Consider the following 20,070-nt stretch of genomic DNA (forward strand, 5'->3'; position numbering starts at 1 on the left):
CCCTACCCTTAAAAAAAAAACCAACCAACCAAATTATGCATTACTACCCTCTGAGAACCCTACATTAACCTCAGCATGATCAAGGTGACTGTTTTGTTCCTATTAGTTTTGGCACCATGGCTAAAGATCAGGCTGAAAACCAAGGGGGTACTTCTGGCACTGACATTTCAAACAGTGACATCCCCTATAACTAGATATTTTCCTGGGAAACTAGGGTAGTAGGGAGCCATACCTGTATCTGAGAAAAGGAATGACAGTAGAAAGATTAGTCTCAGGCCTCCCCAGTGGTGCAGCAGGTTAAGCGTAGTGCTGTGAAGCTGTCCGCAGCCTCTGCAGTATGGTTTGATTGCCAGCCGGCCACGCCAGGGAGATACCCACATGGTGCAGCAGACCTCCCCTGTCTCGCCTGCTGCTTCCCTCAGTAGTGCTTTCGGCCCATCTGCCAGTTCTGCTCCTCGCTCTGTCTCTGGTGAATCCTCTCACCCTTCTGCGCCTCTGGCCTGTACCCCAGCTCTTGCACAAATAAATAAATCTTTGAAAAAATATTTTTTTAAAAAAGAAAGACTAGACTCTATAGCACTCAGATTACCAAGGTACCAGAAGAAAACACAATCTTTAGCTAACTTTCAATTGGCTCTGCTAATACGTAGGTAATTCAAAATTGATTTTTGTTTTCAAATTCAACATTAAGCAAACATCCACTGAGTGCCTATTCTTAGAATACCAAAATAAAATATAGAACCGTAAGTAAAGTGAGAAATTCACCTCCTAGGTGAGCCAGAAAGGTTTCTATATAAAGTATAATTTATTAAATATAACAAGTAAATGTTAAAATACAGCTATGAAAACACAGTCCATAAATAAACCTCACACAAATAGTCAATTACTTTCCATCAAAAGGTCCAACTAGTCAGTGGTAAGGAAAACGACAACAGTCTGAGTGAGAAATGTTGACGATCCTAAAGTAGTATAATTCACCTATTAGTGATGGGATAAAACTAAACATCAGAAAGGCTTCTTTCACCTAAAACATAGAATGAAACTAAGAAGGTCAGAAGCCTGGGTTTACTGAGGGAAACCTCCCTTTATGATCAGTACTTGGCCAGAGGATGTAGATGATGGGCGGGCATACACTACCCTGTGCCCCTATGAGAAAGCCAAGGGGTACATCCGGCACTGACACTTCAAAGAGTGGCATCTCCTATAACTGGACATTTTCCTGGGAAACTGGGGTAGTAGAGCCATACCTGCATCTGAGAACAGGCTATGTTCCTCAGCTTAGTATAACTATATACTGCAAAGTATGGTAATTCTATTAATATAAAAATTAATCAGAAAGAACCTTTCGCAAATCAAAACAAAATACAAGACCCAGAGTATAAATCTTGATGGTGTACTACCGTGGCTGATTTTTTCCCCAGTGGTCTGTTATGAGATACCCTTAACCATGAAATTAAACAGCTATATAAAGAAAGAACTAGTAACTTTTAAAAGAGAAATGACTCAGCCTACACAGGAGCATTAATATCCACAATGGTACCAATCATCTTGGTCTGGGCCCACTTCCTTCCATAATCAGCCATTATAAAAATCTCTATTCTATCAAAGCATGCATGCAACTACAGTATCAAGAACAGATGTTCTTTAAAAACTCACCTGGGGCCTCCCTGGTGGTGCAAGGGGGTTAAGTCTCAGCACTATGAAGCTATCCGCAGCCACTGCAGCACGAGTTCAATCCCCAGCCAGGGAGCTACCCACAAGGCACAGCAAACCGCTCCTATCTTGCCCACTGCTGTGCCCCTCAGCAGTGTATTTCCATCAATCCACCTGTTCCTCTCCCCATTATGTCTCTAGTGAACCCTCTCACCCCCCATTCCTCTGTCCTGTACCCCACTTCTTGTATGAATAAGTTTCTTTAAAAAAAAAACTCATCTGAAAATTGTGAAATCTCAATTAACTACCACAGTTAGGAAAGTGAACTTGCAGTTTGAAGGGATCCAGTGATAGAAACCTGCTATTATCTCAAATTTCCAGTTCTCAAAGCAATGTCCTCACAGAAACTCAAGGGTAAAGGAAGATTCCCACAAGACAATCGTCTTCAGAGGCACAACTACAAGGTTAGGGGCACACCTTCATAATATAAATTAACAGCCTTACCAGATAACTGAGTAAAATCCAACAGCAAGATTATCTTAATAAGCATTAAATATTTTAACATTAACCCTCAGTGACTGAGCTAGTTTATCTAACATTAGGTTAACACAGTTAACATGAAAGTTATAAAATGGCAACATTTAGTTTGCACAATTTTTTTTGTTTGGACACAAGATAGTCTCTTTGAATATATGTAGTTTCAATTAATTTTCTTCATACTTGGATTATACGTATAATACATTGCTTTCACTATACTAAAAAAAAAAAAGGATGGGACCTTATGATGAAGAAAATGTTGACTATTTGCATTTGGATCAGAAGGGAAAGGGGAATTCCACTGACTAGAAAATACATATTACAACCATTCTATAATCCTTTGCTAAAAGCAGGAAATAAATACTGTGGAATATCATCATTTTAATTCAAACTGTTTCTGATCATAAGCATTAAAATAAATAATGTTTCCATAAACATTATTTTCTTCACCATCACTACCACCATTATAGCCCTGGACATGCAATAATTAAAGAATCAGTCTGGAGAATTTCCATAAGAAAAGGTATTTTCAAAGGTTGTCCTCAATTTTGAATTCTTTCTTGCTCTGTGGGTCTCAAAACATCAATTTATTTGCCTTTAGGTGTGATGCAACATTTTAAGTTTGGCATGTCGCACTTATAAATCCCTTCCAAATCAGCCATCTTTGAGACCTGCCACTGGATCCTTCAATGTAAATGTCTACTGCTGTGTTAAGTTACAGTCCAGAATCTGTCATTAACTGGCCAAGCAAATTGAGGCAAGTCACCACCCTCATCACACCTGCAATTCCTCAACAAGTAATATGACAAGTTTAAGCTTTCCCATAAGAGTTTCTTCTTGCTCATTTTTCTTTCAGTTGTTATCACTTATCCTTTTATCGCTATATACAACCATAACAGGGAATAGGTTTTCACAGTAACTAAAATGTAATTTTTAAAAAACATTGCCTTATATATACAGCTGTAATTTTAAAATCATTTCCTCTTATTCTTCAGGGATGCAATAACTTCAACAAACACAGAAATGTCAAACTCTGAATCAGAGAAACTGGCAAGAATTCAGATTATGAGGTAAATGGTTCAACGAATAACAGAAAATTAAATGAATTCTGCATTCATCTTATCACACGATCTGGCTAATTTTCAAATTTCCTGGGTTGGGGGGTGTGTGAAAAGAATTTTTCTGATTTTCCATAGATGGAGAAATAATAACAACCTCTATACGCAGGCATACAACTATCTTTGTGATGAAGCATTTGGATAGCAAGATGGAGACTCCAAATAAAGTAAGGCAAGTGCAAAACACTAGAGCATAGTTATTGACATCCCCTTTAAAATTCACTTTCCCCAGTCAAAAGTAGACGCCAGTTTTATATGCAAAGATATAATCTGCATAATGAAAATGGTGCCACTTTCAAGATGAAAAGATATACACTTACAAACCAATTTACCTCTAAACTTTTAAAATTTAGCCCTTTACAAAAGAAAAATGAATCACAACTTAGTTCTTTTATATACTAAAGCTAATGGAGGAGATAAACACAAAGCAAATCCTTTCAATGTCAACATGTCTTTCAATAATAAATGTTTTAAGGGCCTCCCCGGTGGCGCAAGGGGTTAAGCACCGCACTATGAAGCAATCCGCAGCCTCTGCAGCACAAGTTCGATCCCCGGCCGACCAGGGAGCTACCCACATGGCTCAGCAGACCTCTCCTGCCTCACCCGCTGCTCCCCTCAGCAGTGTATTTCAGTCAGTCTGCCTGTTCTGTTCCCCACTCTGTCTCTGGTGAATCCTCTCACTTCCCTGCATCTCTGGCCTGTGCCCCAGCTCTTGTATGCATAAATAAATAAATCTTTAAAAAAAATAATAACAGTACAAAACATAACAAAACAAAAAACAGACCACCATAAATCAGAGACATCCTGCAGGGGAGGAGGAGGGAGAGAGATCAGAGGGAGGGAGGGAGGAACACAGGGGACTGAGGTGATGGTGCACGGGTGCATTGGCAAAGGAAATTCTACACCTGAGGGGGGGAGGGAAGCAAATATTGTTCAAAAATGAACAATGATGTAAAAATAAATAAAAAAAGAAATGTGATGTTATAATATAATACTTGGTCTTTGTCCCGGTTCCTGGCACAGAGCTCCTACAACCCTTCTAACTTCCTGCATGGTATGGACTAGAGGAGAGTGTTCTGTTACTCATAAAAAGGCCCTTTCCCTTTCAACTTACTGAGTTTATGCTTCTGAGGTGACTCCAGGAACATGATGATTTAATGTCAGAGGACCCATCCAGGTGACTAGAGGGTTAGAACTTTCAGCCCCACCCCCAAACTGGAGAGAGTAGGGAGGAAAGGGGAGGTGACTAAGCTAATCACTACTGCCTGTGATTTAATCAACTGTTTCTACATGATGGGTTTCCACTAAAACCCTGAAAACAGAAGGGTTCAGAGCTTCTAGGGTGGTGAACACACGCTGAGGTGACATAGTCCAAGCCCCACAAAGACAGAAGCTTCTGTATTCAGTACCCTTCCAGACTTCACCTTCTAAACTTTTCATCTGGCTGTCCGTTGGTAGCCTTTATAATATTCTTCATAAGTCAGAAATATGAAATAGTGTTTCCCTGAATTGAGTCATTCTAGCAAATTATTGAACCTGAGGAGGTTCAATGGTCCATTTTTATAGCGGTCTGTTTTTTGTTTTGTTGTGTTTTATATTATTATTTTTTTTTATTTTAAAGATTTATTTATGCATACAAGAGCTGGGGTACAGGCCAGAGATGCAAGGAAGTGAGAGGATTCACCAGAGACAGAGTGGGGAACAGAACAGGCAGCCTGACTGAAATACACTGCTGAAGGGAGCAGTGGCGAGACAGGAGAGTTCTGCTTCGCCAAGTTCTGCTTTGCCTGAACATGAACACCCTCTTCCCGATTTACAGCCAGTGTGTCACAAGTACCCAGCCTTGCAACAGGCATCTCAAGTGGAGGACAGTCACATGGGACTGAACCTGAATGTCTGCACTAACAATTGGTGTCAGAAGTGTTGTGAGTAGGGCCTCCCTGGTGGCGCAAGGGGTTAAGAACCACACTATGAAGCAATCCGCAGCCTCTGCAGCACTAGTTTGATCCCTGGCCAGGGAAGTGACCCACATGGTGCAGCAGACCTCTCCTGACTCGCCCACTGCTCCCCTCAGCAGTGTATTTCAGTCAGTCTGCCTGTTCTGCTCCCCATTCTGTCTCTGGTGAATCCTCTCACCCCTAACCCCGCATCTCTGGCCTGTACCCCAGTTCTTGTATACATAAATAAATAAATCTTTAAAAAAAAAAAAAGAAGAATTGCTTAAAAAAAAAAAAGTGTTTTGAGTAGAGGAACAATTTTCCTTCTGAAAGCTCTGTGGTCACAGAGCTACAAAGTGAAAGAGTAGGGAGTTAGAGTCAAGCAAGTCCAATTCTAGAATCTACATTCTAAATGAATGTGTTAGAGTAAAATAAAAAACATTTCATTCTATTCATAACACACATTTATGCTTATTGGTAGCAATAAAGTGTTGGAAAATAAACAAAAACTGCTGCATTATTTCCTACCTGTGTCTGCCTCATTGCCCGGTCCACGCGGCGTGTGCTTCCTCTCTCAAGTTTTGTCCGGAGGATCAAGGCTGATGTCTGAATGGCCCAGAACTTTGGTTGGGAAAGCAAACACTGATGGGGAGGAAAACATACACAAAAGAAAGGGATAAACTTGTGATTCCATTCTGAATAGAACAAAATTAATTTCTTCCAAAAATATCAGGATACTGATAAAAGCAGACTTGAAAATATCAGTGAAAACCAATAAGGTGTGCTTTCAAATGATTGTGTGAAGAATATGTTCATCTGAACAGAATTATTAATTAATACAAATGCTACTTGACCCATTCTATTGAATGAAATAAGGAATGAAACAGAACCTTTCCAGATAATCAAAATAGTAAGCAGAATCTATCAAACCATAAATTGACATATCTTTTTTCTCATGGTCTACCAAAAAAAGTGAGAAAATACGTTATATAAAAATAAGTGCTATCCTTCTCAAATTTTTTAAGTCATTCAAACTTACAAATGAAAAATTATTAGCAATCTGGTACCTTTTCACTTAAAAAAAAATCCTTTTGAATTAATGATTCTGTGTCCTTTGGGTAAATACCTAGGAATGGAATTGCTAGGTCAAATGGAAGCTCCATCTTTAGCAGGTTGAGGAATCTCCACACAGCTTTCCATAGTGGTTAGACTAGTTTGCACTCCCACCAGCAGTGCAAGAGAGTTCCTTTTTCTCTGCAACCTCGCCAACATTTGTTGTAGCTAGTTTTTTAATATGTGCCATTCTCACTGTGTAAGATGGTCTTTCATTGTAGTTTTGATTTGCATTTCCCTGATTACAAGTGATGCTGAACATTTTTTAATTACTGGATCAAAAAGATGTGGTACATATATACAAGGGAATATTACTCAGCAATCAAAAAAGACAAACTCATGCAATTTGCAGCAACATGGATGGAGCTGGAAGGGATCATGCTCAGCAAAATAAGCCAAAAAGAAAAAGAAAAATAGCAGATGGTCTCACTCATAGCAAGAATTTAGAAAATGTAAATAAGGGACCAGGAAAAAGACTAATTATAATAAAGTAAAAATCAAAATCAACAAGCAAGTATAAACCAGACACACACTTGGGGGGAGGGAAGGCGGGATTAGAGTAAAAAATGGGGCGGTGGGAATTGTATGGGGACTATAACCAAGATGAAAATGCATACATTGTGCAAAAATGAAAAATGATGTAAAAAATATTTAAAATAAAATATTTTAAAAAATCCTCATTCATAAATACAAATGCAAGTCAAGCTTTAAGTGCACAGAATGGCCAAGAAATTGTTTATTTAAAGTTAGAGGCCACCCCCCGCGGCGCAGTGGTTGGCGCTGGGCTGCCAAGCTGCCTACAGCCTCAGCAACGCCAGTTCAATCCCTGGCCACCTGCGAGGGTCCCACATAGCGTGCAGACCTCTCTTGCCGCGCCCGCTACTCCTCTCAGCAGTGTACTTTGTCTGTCTGCCTGTTCTGCTCCCCGCTCTGACTCTGTTGAATTCTCTCACTCTCCCATGCTTCTGAATATACCCAGTGCTTGCATGAATAAATAAATCTTTAAAAAAATTTTTTTTAAATAAAAAATAAAGTTAGAGGCAAAAGATCTTTTCTTCACTCTGCATTACAGAAAAGTACTCTAAACTTTAAGGGAATGTTTTCTGGCCTTGGGTAGGATAGGGAGTCTCTAATTTAGTTAAAATCCTTTCCTAGAAGGGCCGTCTAATGAAAAACTGACCTACAACAAAATCCTGAATATCTTGGATCCTAACCCCGGAGAAAGCTGTGATGGCAGAGAATGTATTAGAAACCATTCTCATGATCATGATGTGGTGGGAAAAGTGAACTTAGGGATGAGTAAAAACAGGGACACGTGTACTATGATACAATAGAGACTGGTTGGCATATGAACACAATTCAAGCTCTATGCTGATGATGTAGACGCCAATACTGTCTCTGTGTGTTCACAAGGACTTTCGGTAAAGATCACTGCAGGAAAAGAGGAAAGGCATGTTTATTTATCTGAAAGTTGACTACACCACTTGATCATTTGTTTGTTTCTAAAAGTCAATGTGGTAAACATCCTTGTTGGAGAACATTAATCATTTCAAACCTAGCTGCACATTAGAAGCAGTTGGGAAGCTGTTGGTATTTTTAAAGGTAAAGCACATACATGTCTGAGAAAAGAATCTGGGCACTAGTTTTTTAAAACACTCCCCGAGTGCAGCAGTTATGGGAACCACTACACTAAGACAGCACAAGTATTTGTCTTTGGTAAAATTCATTTAATATAACAATTTCTCATTAAAGAATACCAAGAAAAAAATACATTTACGACTCCTTAGCATACCAGCCCAGCTCACTTCACTCATTTGTATCACATGCCAGCCCCTCCCAACATGTGAGCTTTCAATTCCAAATCTAGGCCAACTACTTTGTAATTAGGAGGAAAATGAAGCATCAGAAGAAATGAATCACTTGCTCAATGTTGCACTTTCATTAGCACCACAACCTGCTTTTCTAACTTATCTTAATCCTCAAAACATTATCTTCATACTGTTTTTTAACACTTTCTCCAATTGAACTCAAGCTCATTTAATCTGATAATGAACATATGATGGCCTCCTGGCCATCCCCTCCTACTCAGGACACATTAGTAATGTATGAGGAAGACTCAGAAAAGAACTTTGAAAAACTATTATATTCGTGACATAGTGGGAGAAGAGTAGGCAAAGAATATTGCAATAAGGGAGGAAAAAAATCAAACAAATGAGGTTTATTAATTCACTTGAGCATCTATTCAGTATAAGGGCCTGGACAAAGTAGCAAGCAAGAAAGACAAGGTACTGTCTTCTCAGAACTTACATTGTAATGTAATGTCTGTTAGGTAACCTTAATCTTTTATAACTAACTTCCAAATTAAAATATGCTTATCTACTTGAATTATAACCTATAAGATTAGTACATAACCTTGTAAGTTTCCATTAACTTAAATATACCAAATAAATGAAGCTGCCAACATAAAGAGGTATATGTGGCACTATAAAAACATAAATGATGAAACAGATGACCTTAAAAAAACAATTCTTTAAAATAGTATAGGGCCTCCCCTGGTGGCACAGCAGTTGAGCGCTGAACTGCCAAGCTGCCCGCAGCCTCTGCAGTGCCGGTTTGATCCCCGGCCACAGGCGAGGGTCCCACATGGCGCACAGACCTCTCCTGCCGTGCCCGCTGCTCCCCTCAGAAGTGTATTTCGTCTGTCTGCCTGTTCTGTTCCCCACTCTGGCTCTGGTGAATTCTCTCACCCTCCCATGCTTCTGACTGTACCCGGTGCTTGCATAAATAAATAAATAAATCTTTAAAAAAAAAGTTTAAAATAGTGTAACACCACCTGATGGAAGGTTTTGTTTTTGTTTTGTTTTTTTTTAATTTCAGTAATCTTGGTTTATACTGTTGTTTATATTTTGGAAGGATCTGGTGATGTTGCCATAGCTGGAAGAAGATTTTTAAATAAATGTAATCTAGAGAATTTTCAAAGGAAAGAATTTTCCATCAAGTACATCTGCAATCTGATTTTACTATCTTCTGAGGAGTGGTACATCATTGCCATTCTTTCTCATCACCTTTTCAGAGGGGCTGGTATCTGTGACCTCATGACACAGGAGGGGCATCACATGGAGGGCGGGGGAGGGAAGGTTCTGTGGAACAGAGCGAAACTTCCCCAAGTCAGCCCAGAAGTGATCAGAATCCCAGCTCCATCAAGTAAGGAGAACAGCACATGGTCCAGATAAGTGACTGGACTCCTGGGTCTCACACGCCTCTCTACAGAATTACAACTCTCAGTCCCTCAGAGTGGTGAAGAGTAAGTATGAATGAATAGTGAAGCTTCATAAAACCTCAGGAGTGCCCCATGAAGAGCACATCTGGGCCTCTCTAGGACCTCTCCAATGATGCTTCCCTTACCTTTAACTGAAAATCACCAAACAGAATGGGCACAAGTGATGACACCAACCTCTGATGGGGTTCAGGACATGCTACCCCCATGATAAGGCACCTGGCATAGTGAATACTTCAAATGAAGGCGTCTGAGGAAACAAAGGGAAGAATCCCAACAAACAGGCCTTGCTAAGTATCCCCCAGTGTACTGCACTTAGCTCACACTCTTTGACTCACTATACACCCCTGGACCGAGCACTCTCAGCATTCCGGTCCATCTGTTCCTTCAGTTCATCTCCCGATGAAGGCCTCCCTGCCACGCCAAATCCATGTTACATAAACTTGTGAGCTTTTCTGCTGTTAATAGGGGTTTATCAGTTCAATTTTCAGCCCTAGTCAGAGACCCTACAAGGTCGAGGAAAACGTTTTCCTTTCCTTCAGGCTCCTAACTGCACTACTCATTTTACCAACAATAACACAATGGTGCACAGATCAGCTCAGACCATGGGCTTGTCAAAGTTCAAGACCAGCTTTAAGAAAGCTGTCTACGAAGGGGGAGATATTTCCCTCAGAAAAGCAACAAAGTCAGACTGTTTTCTGTGTTGGCATGAGAACAAGAGGTTTGCTGAGACTTTTATGTGAAGGTCAAGCAAAACATTCTCACTAAACACTGAAAGCAAAATGCAATCTTGACAGACTATTAGAAAAGCTTTAAAGAAGGAACTGACTGGATAATGATATCACTAAAGAATGTGTTTATCTTCAATCTGTTGGCTTGGGAGATATGAAGACTTTCTGAAAAGAGGTAAGTGTAGTTAGGCTATGTTTAAAATATTTTATAAAACGCTGCTGCCCTGAGGTAAGAATCAACATAATATTAGACATTAGGGAAAGAGAAAGAAAATTAAACAGACGATATATGCTATAATACTCTGTTGACTTATGAAGAAAATCATAGTTTAAAAAATTCTTCAGTCTCACAGCTCAGCAAGCAAGCACAATGGAACGGATACCAACCTTACAACATAAGCAGCAGGTTGGCCACTGATGAGGACCTAGGCTATCATCTGGAGAGCTGGATGGGTGGAGTTGATTCAGTCTTCAGGCTGTCTGAATGAGGTTCACTGCTCTTAATTCTATTCAAGTCCGGAAATGACCAGTCCACTGTTTTCTGCCACCTTTGCTCTGTCTCAACCTTCCAGTCTCTGCTTAGATACCACTACCTGTGACCCTTTCTCGACCACCTTACATAGTGACTCCATCTCTGCATAGAGATGCTCTATCCCTGCATTCAGTTTGGGTCCTTCAGGACAGAGCCCCAGACATTTGGTTCACTGGCACCTTACACACTGACTAGCACAACGCAGGTATTGAGAAACAGAGCGGCGTGGTGGAGGGGCGGAGTTTGTTTATTTTTACACAGAGGCAGAGTGCAAAGGCAGAGTGCAAATGCCATTTAAGAGCATCAACAAGTACTTATGAAAACCAGCTGATGGGTCTCCCCGGTGGCGCAGCAGTTGAGCACTGGGTTGCTAAGTTCTACCACAGTCTAAGGCTGCCTGCCTTAGTAGCAGGGTAGAACTTTTTTTTTTTATTTTATATATTTTTTACATCATTTTTCATTTTTACACAATGTATGCTTTTTCATCTTGGTTATAGTCCCCATACAATTCCCACCCCCCACCCCCTTGTTTTGATCCTACTCCCTCCTCCCTACTCCACAGTGGTTGGGCCAGTTTGCACTCCCACCAGCAGTGCAGGAGAGTTCCTTTTTCTCCACATCCTCGCCAACTGTTGTAGCTAGTTTTTTTAAATATGTGCCATTCTCACTGGTGTAAGATGGTATCTCATTGTAGTTTTGATTTGCATTTCCCTGATTACAAGTGATGTTGAACATTTTTTCATATGCCTATTGGCCATTTGCATTTCTAGGAGGGTATAACTTTAAGATACCACCTGAGCTGATGCTCACTCATACTAAAAAAGAAACTATAATAATCTAACACCTGAGGAAACTCCATTAACTTCTTGAAATGAGAAAAGCAGTAAATACTGCTTTAACTCACACTGAAAAGCAAAATTTTATGTTATCACAAGCCTCATATAGAGACCTTTTTTTCAGCTAACAATTTCCCACCGTAGGCCACAGTCTCCTCATTCCCAAAGAAGTACTGTAGTAAAGACAATTCTGTAACACCATCAAAGAGGAGCTGGAGTGTTGTTTCTATTAAAAATAAATTTCCTTTTCATTCTTTTTTTTTTTTTTTTTAAAGATTTATTTATTTATTTATACAAGCACTGGGTACAGTCAGAAGCGCAGGAGGGTGAGAGAATTCACCAGGGTCAGAGCGGAGAGCAGAGCAGGCAGACTGACGAAGTACACTGCTGAGGGGAGCAGCGGGTGGCAGGAGAGGTCTGCACGCCATGTGGGACCCTCATCCTGTGGCTGGGGATCGAACCATTGCTGCAGAGGCTGTGGGCAGCTTCATAACCCAGCGCTCAACCGCTGCACCACCAGGGAAGCCCCCTTTTCATTCTTATCATTGCAGGTTTCAAATAATCCTCCAGAGGTCACAGGACCCTTTATATGACAGACAGCCATTCTGCTCTTTCAAAGATAGCTGTTTTTTCCACAAGTAAACCAAAGTCAGCTCAGAACTCTCTTGGTGGGTGTACAATTATTTGGCTTCACTAAAATCAAATCAGATGATGCCCACCCAGGTCAGGCTGACTTTACAAAACAAGGAACAAAGAAATACTATAAAAAGTTGAACTATTCCCCCCTCTTAATGATCTGTTTAAAAGAGCATTCATTGTTAAAATCAGTGCCAAATGACAGGTTTAAATTCCAAATTTAGTCTATAAATTATTCCCAGTAGGAGTGGTACAGCAATCCAAATTCTCTATCCTTGCTCTGTAGACCATTTAAAATCTGCCTCAAATCTAACTTTGTCCCCAAGTCTCACTACTGTCCTAAACAAATCTTCCTACCCACTGAAAGGATCCAGCACAGCTCAACACACTGCCACCTCTTTCCCCTGCTTATGCTATCACTCCATCTGAACTCCATTTGTCTTTCAAGGCCTGACTCAAATCCTCCCTTAGTGAACAAAGCCTTCTTTCACTAAATATTTTCTCTGCCCTAGATATTTTCTTTTTCTCTACGCAGTTAGGGGATTTTATCTGCGCTATCAATTCATAGTTTAAACTGCCTGGTATTATTAATTACATTTTCATAAGTTTATCTGATCTTGGCTAAATTAAAAATTCCATGAAAGCAAGCCCTATTTTATACCTTTATTTCTTCTACAATATCTAGTAGCAAGCTTGGCAAATCCTAGGATTCTGAATCTCCTGCTATTACCATGCTTTCACAGCTTTTTTCTGTACTCCACAAATTTTCATATAGAAAGCAAAGAGATCAAATTATTGGCCATTTGGAGAGCTGGATGGGTGTCTATTGGTCTATCTTCAAGTTCACTAATAATTATATATATCTCCATTCAATGGTCAATCTTATCCAATGCATTTTTTTTTAAATAATAAATTTTATTTTTATATTCCCCATACAATTGCAGCCCCCCCCATTCTGACCCCAATCCCTCCCCTCCCGCCCCCGCCCCCCTAAAAATGTCTCTGGTTCATAGTTTTTTGTTGATTTTGATTTTCACTTTCTTATAGTTATTCATTTTCCTGGTCCCTTATTTAAGTTTTCTAGATTCCTGCTATGAGTGAGACCATCCGGTATTTTTCTTTTTCTTTCTGGCTTATTTCACTGAGCATGATCCCTTCCAGCGCCATCCATGTTGCTGCAAATTGCATGTGTTTATCTTTTTTGAATGCTGAGTAATATTCCATGGTATATATGGACCACATCTTCTTGATCCAGTCATCTATTTTTGGGCATTTGGGTTGTTTCCAAAGCTTAGCTATTGTAAACAGTGCTGCTATAAACATAGGGGTGCAGGTGTTCTTTGGAATTGATGTTTCTGTGTCCTTTGGGTAAATACCTAGGAGTGGAATTGCTGGATCATATGGAAGCTCTATGTTTAGTAGGTCCAGAAATCTCCACACAGCTCTCCACAGTGGTTGGACCAGTTTGCACTCCCACCAACAGTGCAGAAGAGTTCCTTTTTCTCCACACCCTCGCCAACATTTGTTGTTGCTAGTTTTTTTAATATGTGCCATTCTCACTGGTGTAAGATGGTATCTCATGGTAGTTTTGATTTGCATTTCCCTGATGACAAGTGATGTTGAACATTTTTTCATATGCCTGTTGGCCATTTGCATTTCCTCTTCAGAGAAGTTTCTTTTTAGCTCTTCTGCCCATTTTTTGACTGGATTATTTTCTTTGTTGTTGTTGAGTCTCATCAGCTCTTTGCAGATTTTTGTGATCAGCCCTTTATCATTAGTGTTGGGTGCAAAAATGTTCTCCCAGTTGGTGGGGTTTCTCTTTGTTTTTGTTATTGTCTCTTTTGCTGTGCAGAAGCTCTTTAATTTGATGTAGTCCCAGCTGTTTATCTTTGCCTTCACTATCACTGCTTTGGGTGATGTGTCTGTAAAGATGTCTTTGATGTGCAAATCACGTAGTGTTTCGCCTATATTTCCTTCTATATATTTTATGGTTTCAGGTCTTATGTCTAGTTCTTTAATCCATTTTGAGTTGATTTTTGTGTATGGTGTGAGGTAGTGGTCAAGCTTCATTCTTTTGCATGTAGCAACCCAGTTTTCCCAGCACCATTTATTGAACAAACTTTCTTTGCTCCACTGCATATTCTTTGCTCCTTTGTCAAAGATTAGTTGACCATAAATCTGTGGGTTTATTTCTGGATTTTCTATTCGATTCCATTGGTCTGTATGTCTGTTCTTGTTCCAATACCATGCAGTTTTGATGATTATGGCTTTGTAGTATAGTTTGAAGTCTGGGAGTGTGATGCCTCCATTTCCTTCTTTTTTTTTCAGTAGAGCTTTGGCTATTCGGGGTTTTTGGTGATTCCATATGAATTTCATCAGTAATTGTTCTATTTCTTTGAAGAATGACATTGAAATTTTGATTGGAATAGCATTGAATCGGTATATTGCTTTTGGTAGGCTTATCCAATGCATTTTTATTTCACATATTATATGCTCATTTTTAAGATTTCAATTTGAATCGTTTTTACAGGATCTATTTTCATATGGAAATCCTTCATTTTGACTATTATGAGCATTTTTCCTTTGTGTCTATACATATAATTAAGGAACTTTTTTCTTTAACTCTCGTCTGTTAATTCCAACATCTAAGTGCCATTGGTGCCAGCCTTCACTGTCTCTTCTTCCACGAATGATTCACATTTTCTTTATTCTTTATTTGCTGATCATAGGTACTTATTACCTAGTTTTAAAATGAATCACAGAAAGAGAAAACACATACAATAAAATGTGCAACTTCCAACGGTCTTTTTCCTTTTTTCTTTTACAGAGACCTTGGTGTTTCGGGCAGACAGTCGGAGGGCAGGCTGCCAGTGTCAGTTCACACTTTAGCAAAAATTTTGCCAATGAAAATTGAAACACCTGTATGAATGAACTAAATTGTTCCTATTTTCAACAATGAAAGGAAATTAAAAGCATTACTGAAAGTCCCTGACTTGGCCCATCTGAAAGGAAATAACGTAGATAACACAGCTAATTTTAAATTATCAAGTGAATATAACATAAATGGCTCTCTAAAACAATATGGACTATTTTACTATGACTCATTCTGTTTTCCTGAAAGGTGTGGACATAATCTCAGGAATAGCACTCCATAATGGCGACCTTTAAAAGTAAAGGATTCCATTAAGAACAAACTTCTAACACTGCTGAATTAAAATGTATCTCACATATATTTCAAAATGCTAGACCAATGTGAAAGTGCTGGCAAAAATTTCTCCAGTAATGAGATCTCACCATTGTTCTAGTAAACTGTAAAGACAGTTCACTAAAACAGAAAAAAATTAAGATCCAGGGCCTCCCTGGTGGCGCAGTGGTTGAGCACTGGGCTGTGAAGCTGCCCACAGCCTCTGCAGTGCCGGTTCAATCCCTGGCTGCTGGCGAGGGTCCCACATGGTGCACAGACCTTTCCTGCCGTGCCCACTGTGCCCCTCAGCAGTATGCTTCGTCAGTCTGCCTGTTCTGCAACCCGCTCTGGCTCTGGTGAATTCTCTCACCCTCCTGCGCATCTGACTGTACCCAGTGCTTGTATAAATAAATAAATAAAATCTTAAAAAAAAATTTAAGATCCAATAAGCCATCCACTTGTTTATTTAATAAATATTTACCTAACACCCAATAACCTGGGTCTCCAAAGGCTTACAGTCATCCAGTGGGAGGATTTAAGATTTCTATTGCACTTGCTCTTCTATCAACAAAGAAGACACCTCAGAACCCCAACAGTTCACAGTCCAGGCCCAGGCTGCTGCACTGCTGCCAGTGGGGAAATGGCGTCCATCAAGAATGCATGCAGTTTCTCTCCTCTCCACTCCCTTCTCTCCCACATCTGCAGTTAATTCCAAACCGGCCTTATCCACTTACAAACTCCTATTGCTTGAAAACAGAAATGCTCGCCTACAGACCAGTGGCCAATGGCCCAGCTCATCAGTGAATGCTCTTGGTGCACCAGGTTCCACCTATTCAAAGGTACTTTCATATACATTCTGCAGTTTGTGCCTCAAAGAGTTTTCAATGCTGAGAGAGGGGCACAGGACTCCTCCATTTTACAGAAGAGGAAGTAGTCATCCTTAACACCGTGAAGTGTTACTAAAATTACAGAACTAAGTGGAGCAATGCAGTACCAAGCTATAGCTCAGAATAGTTTCTTCATTCTTGTGTTCTACATACATTTACTAATTAACAACTATGAGTAAAGCATTGAGGACCTTTACCAAGCCTTATAGAAGACCCAAAAAGAGAACAGATCCCAGTCCCTAGAACAGTGTTTAGTCTTATGGGGAAGGTAAGATAAATAATTTTAAGCCCAAATATGATCCTTGATACAGTTCAGGAGTTCAGAAGTAGAGCAGCACCTGAAAGTGTTCTTTCTTGCCTCAAATACTCTTTGGAGTTGTACAGGATATAAATAGAGGATATTTATATAGAGGATATAGAGTTACATAGGATATAAATTTCAATAAATTCTTCAGTGAAATCAAGGACCACTTCTAAGTCACCGTATTATCCTTTTCAGTAACTGGTACAAAGAGGATAAACTATCAAAAGAAAGGAATAGTTGACAAGGGCTGGCTAGGTTTTTCTGGTATATTTTAGATGCTTCTAGAATGAAACATCCTAGGAAGGGAATGATGCAGAGCCCCAAGTCTGCACAGAGCTCCCAAAAGCCCTCCTCCCATGTAAATTTCTTGTCCTACTTCTTACCAATTAAAGACTTATTGGGATTAGGCCTGGCACTACAAATCACTGTGATCAAACAGCTTTCCTCTAAAAAGAGATCAGCACTCAGGTCAGGTTTGATTTGGAAGAGAGCTGGAGGAGGAGAAACAGAAGAAAAAATTATGTATTTTAAGAGAAGAAAAAATTATGTATTTGGGAGGAAAGTATGACACCTGGACTTATTATGGCCTTCAATGCAAATTAGGGGGGATGAGTTACCTGCAATCAGAAGGTATCAGAATTAATTACTCAGAAGAACCTGACAGTATAGAAGAGTAAGAATGGGGAGAGAATTTTTTTAATAGAAAAGAAAGGAAATGGTTTAAAGAAAGTAAAGCTATATAATACCTCCCTTGGGAAAAAAAATATTTGTAACTAGCTGCTTGAATGTAAATAGTGTATTTTAGTGTCTTTTCAGGACAACTGTGGACAATATGCAGCACAATCTGCTTGTTACCATGGCCTGGAGTCCCCATGAGAGTTCAGCAGACACATTTCCTATCACACACCACACCCTGTGACCTCAATCATCAGAAGAAACCTAAGTAGCCTGGACATCATTAACCATCTGGACATTTGTCCCCATCCAGTATGTTTATCCCAGCACCAACTCTCACCTGCTGTAGTTCCCATGAGCAATTCTATTAAACATTAAACATTTCTTGCTTTGTCTACTATACATTTATCCCACAAAATATAAATTGATATGAACTCCACAAGGGCAAAGACTTTGTTTACAGCTGCATCCACAATGACAAGCACAATGACTAGGAAATAGTAAGTATTCAACAGGCCTTAGTTGGATGAATAAATGGAGCACATTAATGGTTTTTTTCTTCAAATTATCTTTTTAAGAACGTTTAACACTTGTCAAATTCCTTTAAGCATATGTAATGAATAGGAAAATTTTCACATAGGTACCTAAACTCAGATATGCCATAATAATAAACACCAGAGATTTCTAAGGATACTGAAGGGAAAAATAAAACAGATGCCCTGCGGATTAATATCCAGTCAGTTCCAAAACCCTACATAGAAAACAGTAACTAGCAAAATTTATATTATATCGATAGTACAAACTGCAAGCTTTTCTTTCTACCAGATAAAAGTACTGTATTTTTTGCCTTATCTGGAAAATAACAGAGGAAGAAAACATCAGAATTCTAACTGGATTCCTAAGCATGGTAATAAAAATGCCTCTGAAAAAATGATATCTCTTAAGCAACTTGTGTTCATTAAAGACGTACGTATCTTCTTTTTATCCATAAATTCAAAAAGATACTTATTGACCCCTAGCTCTGTGACTTTTCTCTTCTTGAAAAACCTTTCTTTGATCTCGAATTTTCAAGTATCTATTACTCAATCTTTCCTTTTCACTGCATTCTTCTCCAATTGTGGTCTTCATCAACTTTACTTTCTTATACTCCATTCCCTCCCTAATTCTATGTAATGAGGTGATGACCCAGATACTCCACTGATACTATCCTAGAGATAAGCAATGCACTCCAATTATCAAAGCAGCCAGTCTTTTCTTTGTCCACATTTTTCCTGATTGCTCTACTCTACTGAATGCTGACAAGCACCCCCCATGCTCTGGATTGCCTCCTTCTTCAGCCCCTACAATCCAAGTTCTCCCTCCTAATTCCCTTAAGCCCTCTTTTTCATCACATCCATATAGGGATCACCCTCAGTTTATAACAAAAGAGTTATCAACTACAGTGGCTTTGGAGTGAGGATCAAACTCTTGCTCTGTCATTTCATTATTCATTCAACAAATAATTGCTGAGCATCTATTATGTGGGAAGATAACAGACTAACCCCTGAAAACAGTGAAATACTTGGTCATAGTCCTCAAATCCAAGGCAGTACAAAGAAAAATGGTTATGTTTAAATCAGTAGCAAGACTCTCTGCTCCTCCCCATTCAACAGATAGCTGCTGCCGCTGGTACAATACCAGCTTCATCCCTGAGACACCCCAGTGAATGTCAGAGTGAACAGGATTTGGTCAAACTGGGTTCATAGTCACTAGGGCTGCTGTTAATTCTGATAAAGTGGATATTGTTGCTATCAATGACCCATCATTAACCTCAACTACATGTTGTGCATGTTCCAGTATGACTCAGCCAACTAGCAGTTCAATAGCAGTCAAGGTTGAGAATGGGAAGCTTGTCATCAATGGAAAGTCCATCTCTGTCTTCTAGGAGGCAAGATCCTATTGACATCAAAAAGGGTGACAGTAGTGTTGAACGTGTTGTGGACCCACTGGTCTCATCATTACCTTGGAGAAGGTCAGGGTTCACTTGAAGAGTGGAGCCAAATGGGTCACCATCTCTGACCCTTTTGCTGAGGTCCCCATGTTTGTGATGGGCATGAACCATGAACCAGCCCCAGTGAGAGCATCAGGGAAGAGAGCGGTCCTCAGCTTCTGGGGAGTCCTTCCCCAACTCCTCCACTGAGAATCTCCTTACCTTATCATAGTTCCATCCCAGACCCCTGGAGAAGGCGAGAGGCTTAGGGAGTCCCACCTTGTCAAGTACCATCAGTAAAGTATACACTATACTCAGCAAAAAATATTTAAATGAATAAAGATAAATCAGTATCAAGATATATGCTCCTTGGAAACTAAAATAATGAAGTTTTTTCTGCCTTAATTTCTCTAGGTAGCAGTGTTTCAACATAGGCAATATGAGGCAAGAATATACCTGAGGCAAAATAATTTACAAGTGTGAAAAAAAATGAAATGGAAAAGAAAAAGACTTTACTCACTGAGGTAAATGCCAGCAGCTCCTCTTCTGTTAGCTTATGCACTGGGTTATTCTTTTGGAAATTTGTGCTTTAAATTTAAAAACAGTAAATCAATTCTAAAATGCAGATTGTAGTTGAAGAGATAAAAATTTTAAAAAAGCAAAGTAAACTATATATTTGAA

At 39.5% G+C, this 20,070-nt stretch overlaps 1 protein-coding gene across 1 annotated transcript in view; it reads right to left on the bottom strand.

Annotated features, from left to right (window-relative positions):
* TTC27 (tetratricopeptide repeat domain 27) overlaps positions 1–20,070 on the bottom strand; it is a 117,893-nt gene that overhangs the window by 69,233 nt on the left and 28,590 nt on the right. The window contains exons 9-10 of the mRNA XM_037528249.2: positions 19,910–19,976; positions 5,774–5,887 (exon numbers count right to left, since the gene is read on the bottom strand). Coding sequence (XP_037384146.1) covers positions 5,774–5,887; positions 19,910–19,976 — 181 coding nt within the window. The remainder of the gene's footprint in view (positions 1–5,773; positions 5,888–19,909; positions 19,977–20,070) is intronic.

This window comes from Talpa occidentalis, unplaced genomic scaffold (genome assembly GCF_014898055.3).
Source record: "Talpa occidentalis isolate TD23 unplaced genomic scaffold, MPIMG_talOcc4v2.1 talOcc4.5, whole genome shotgun sequence".
Taxonomy (NCBI): domain Eukaryota; kingdom Metazoa; phylum Chordata; class Mammalia; order Eulipotyphla; family Talpidae; genus Talpa; species Talpa occidentalis.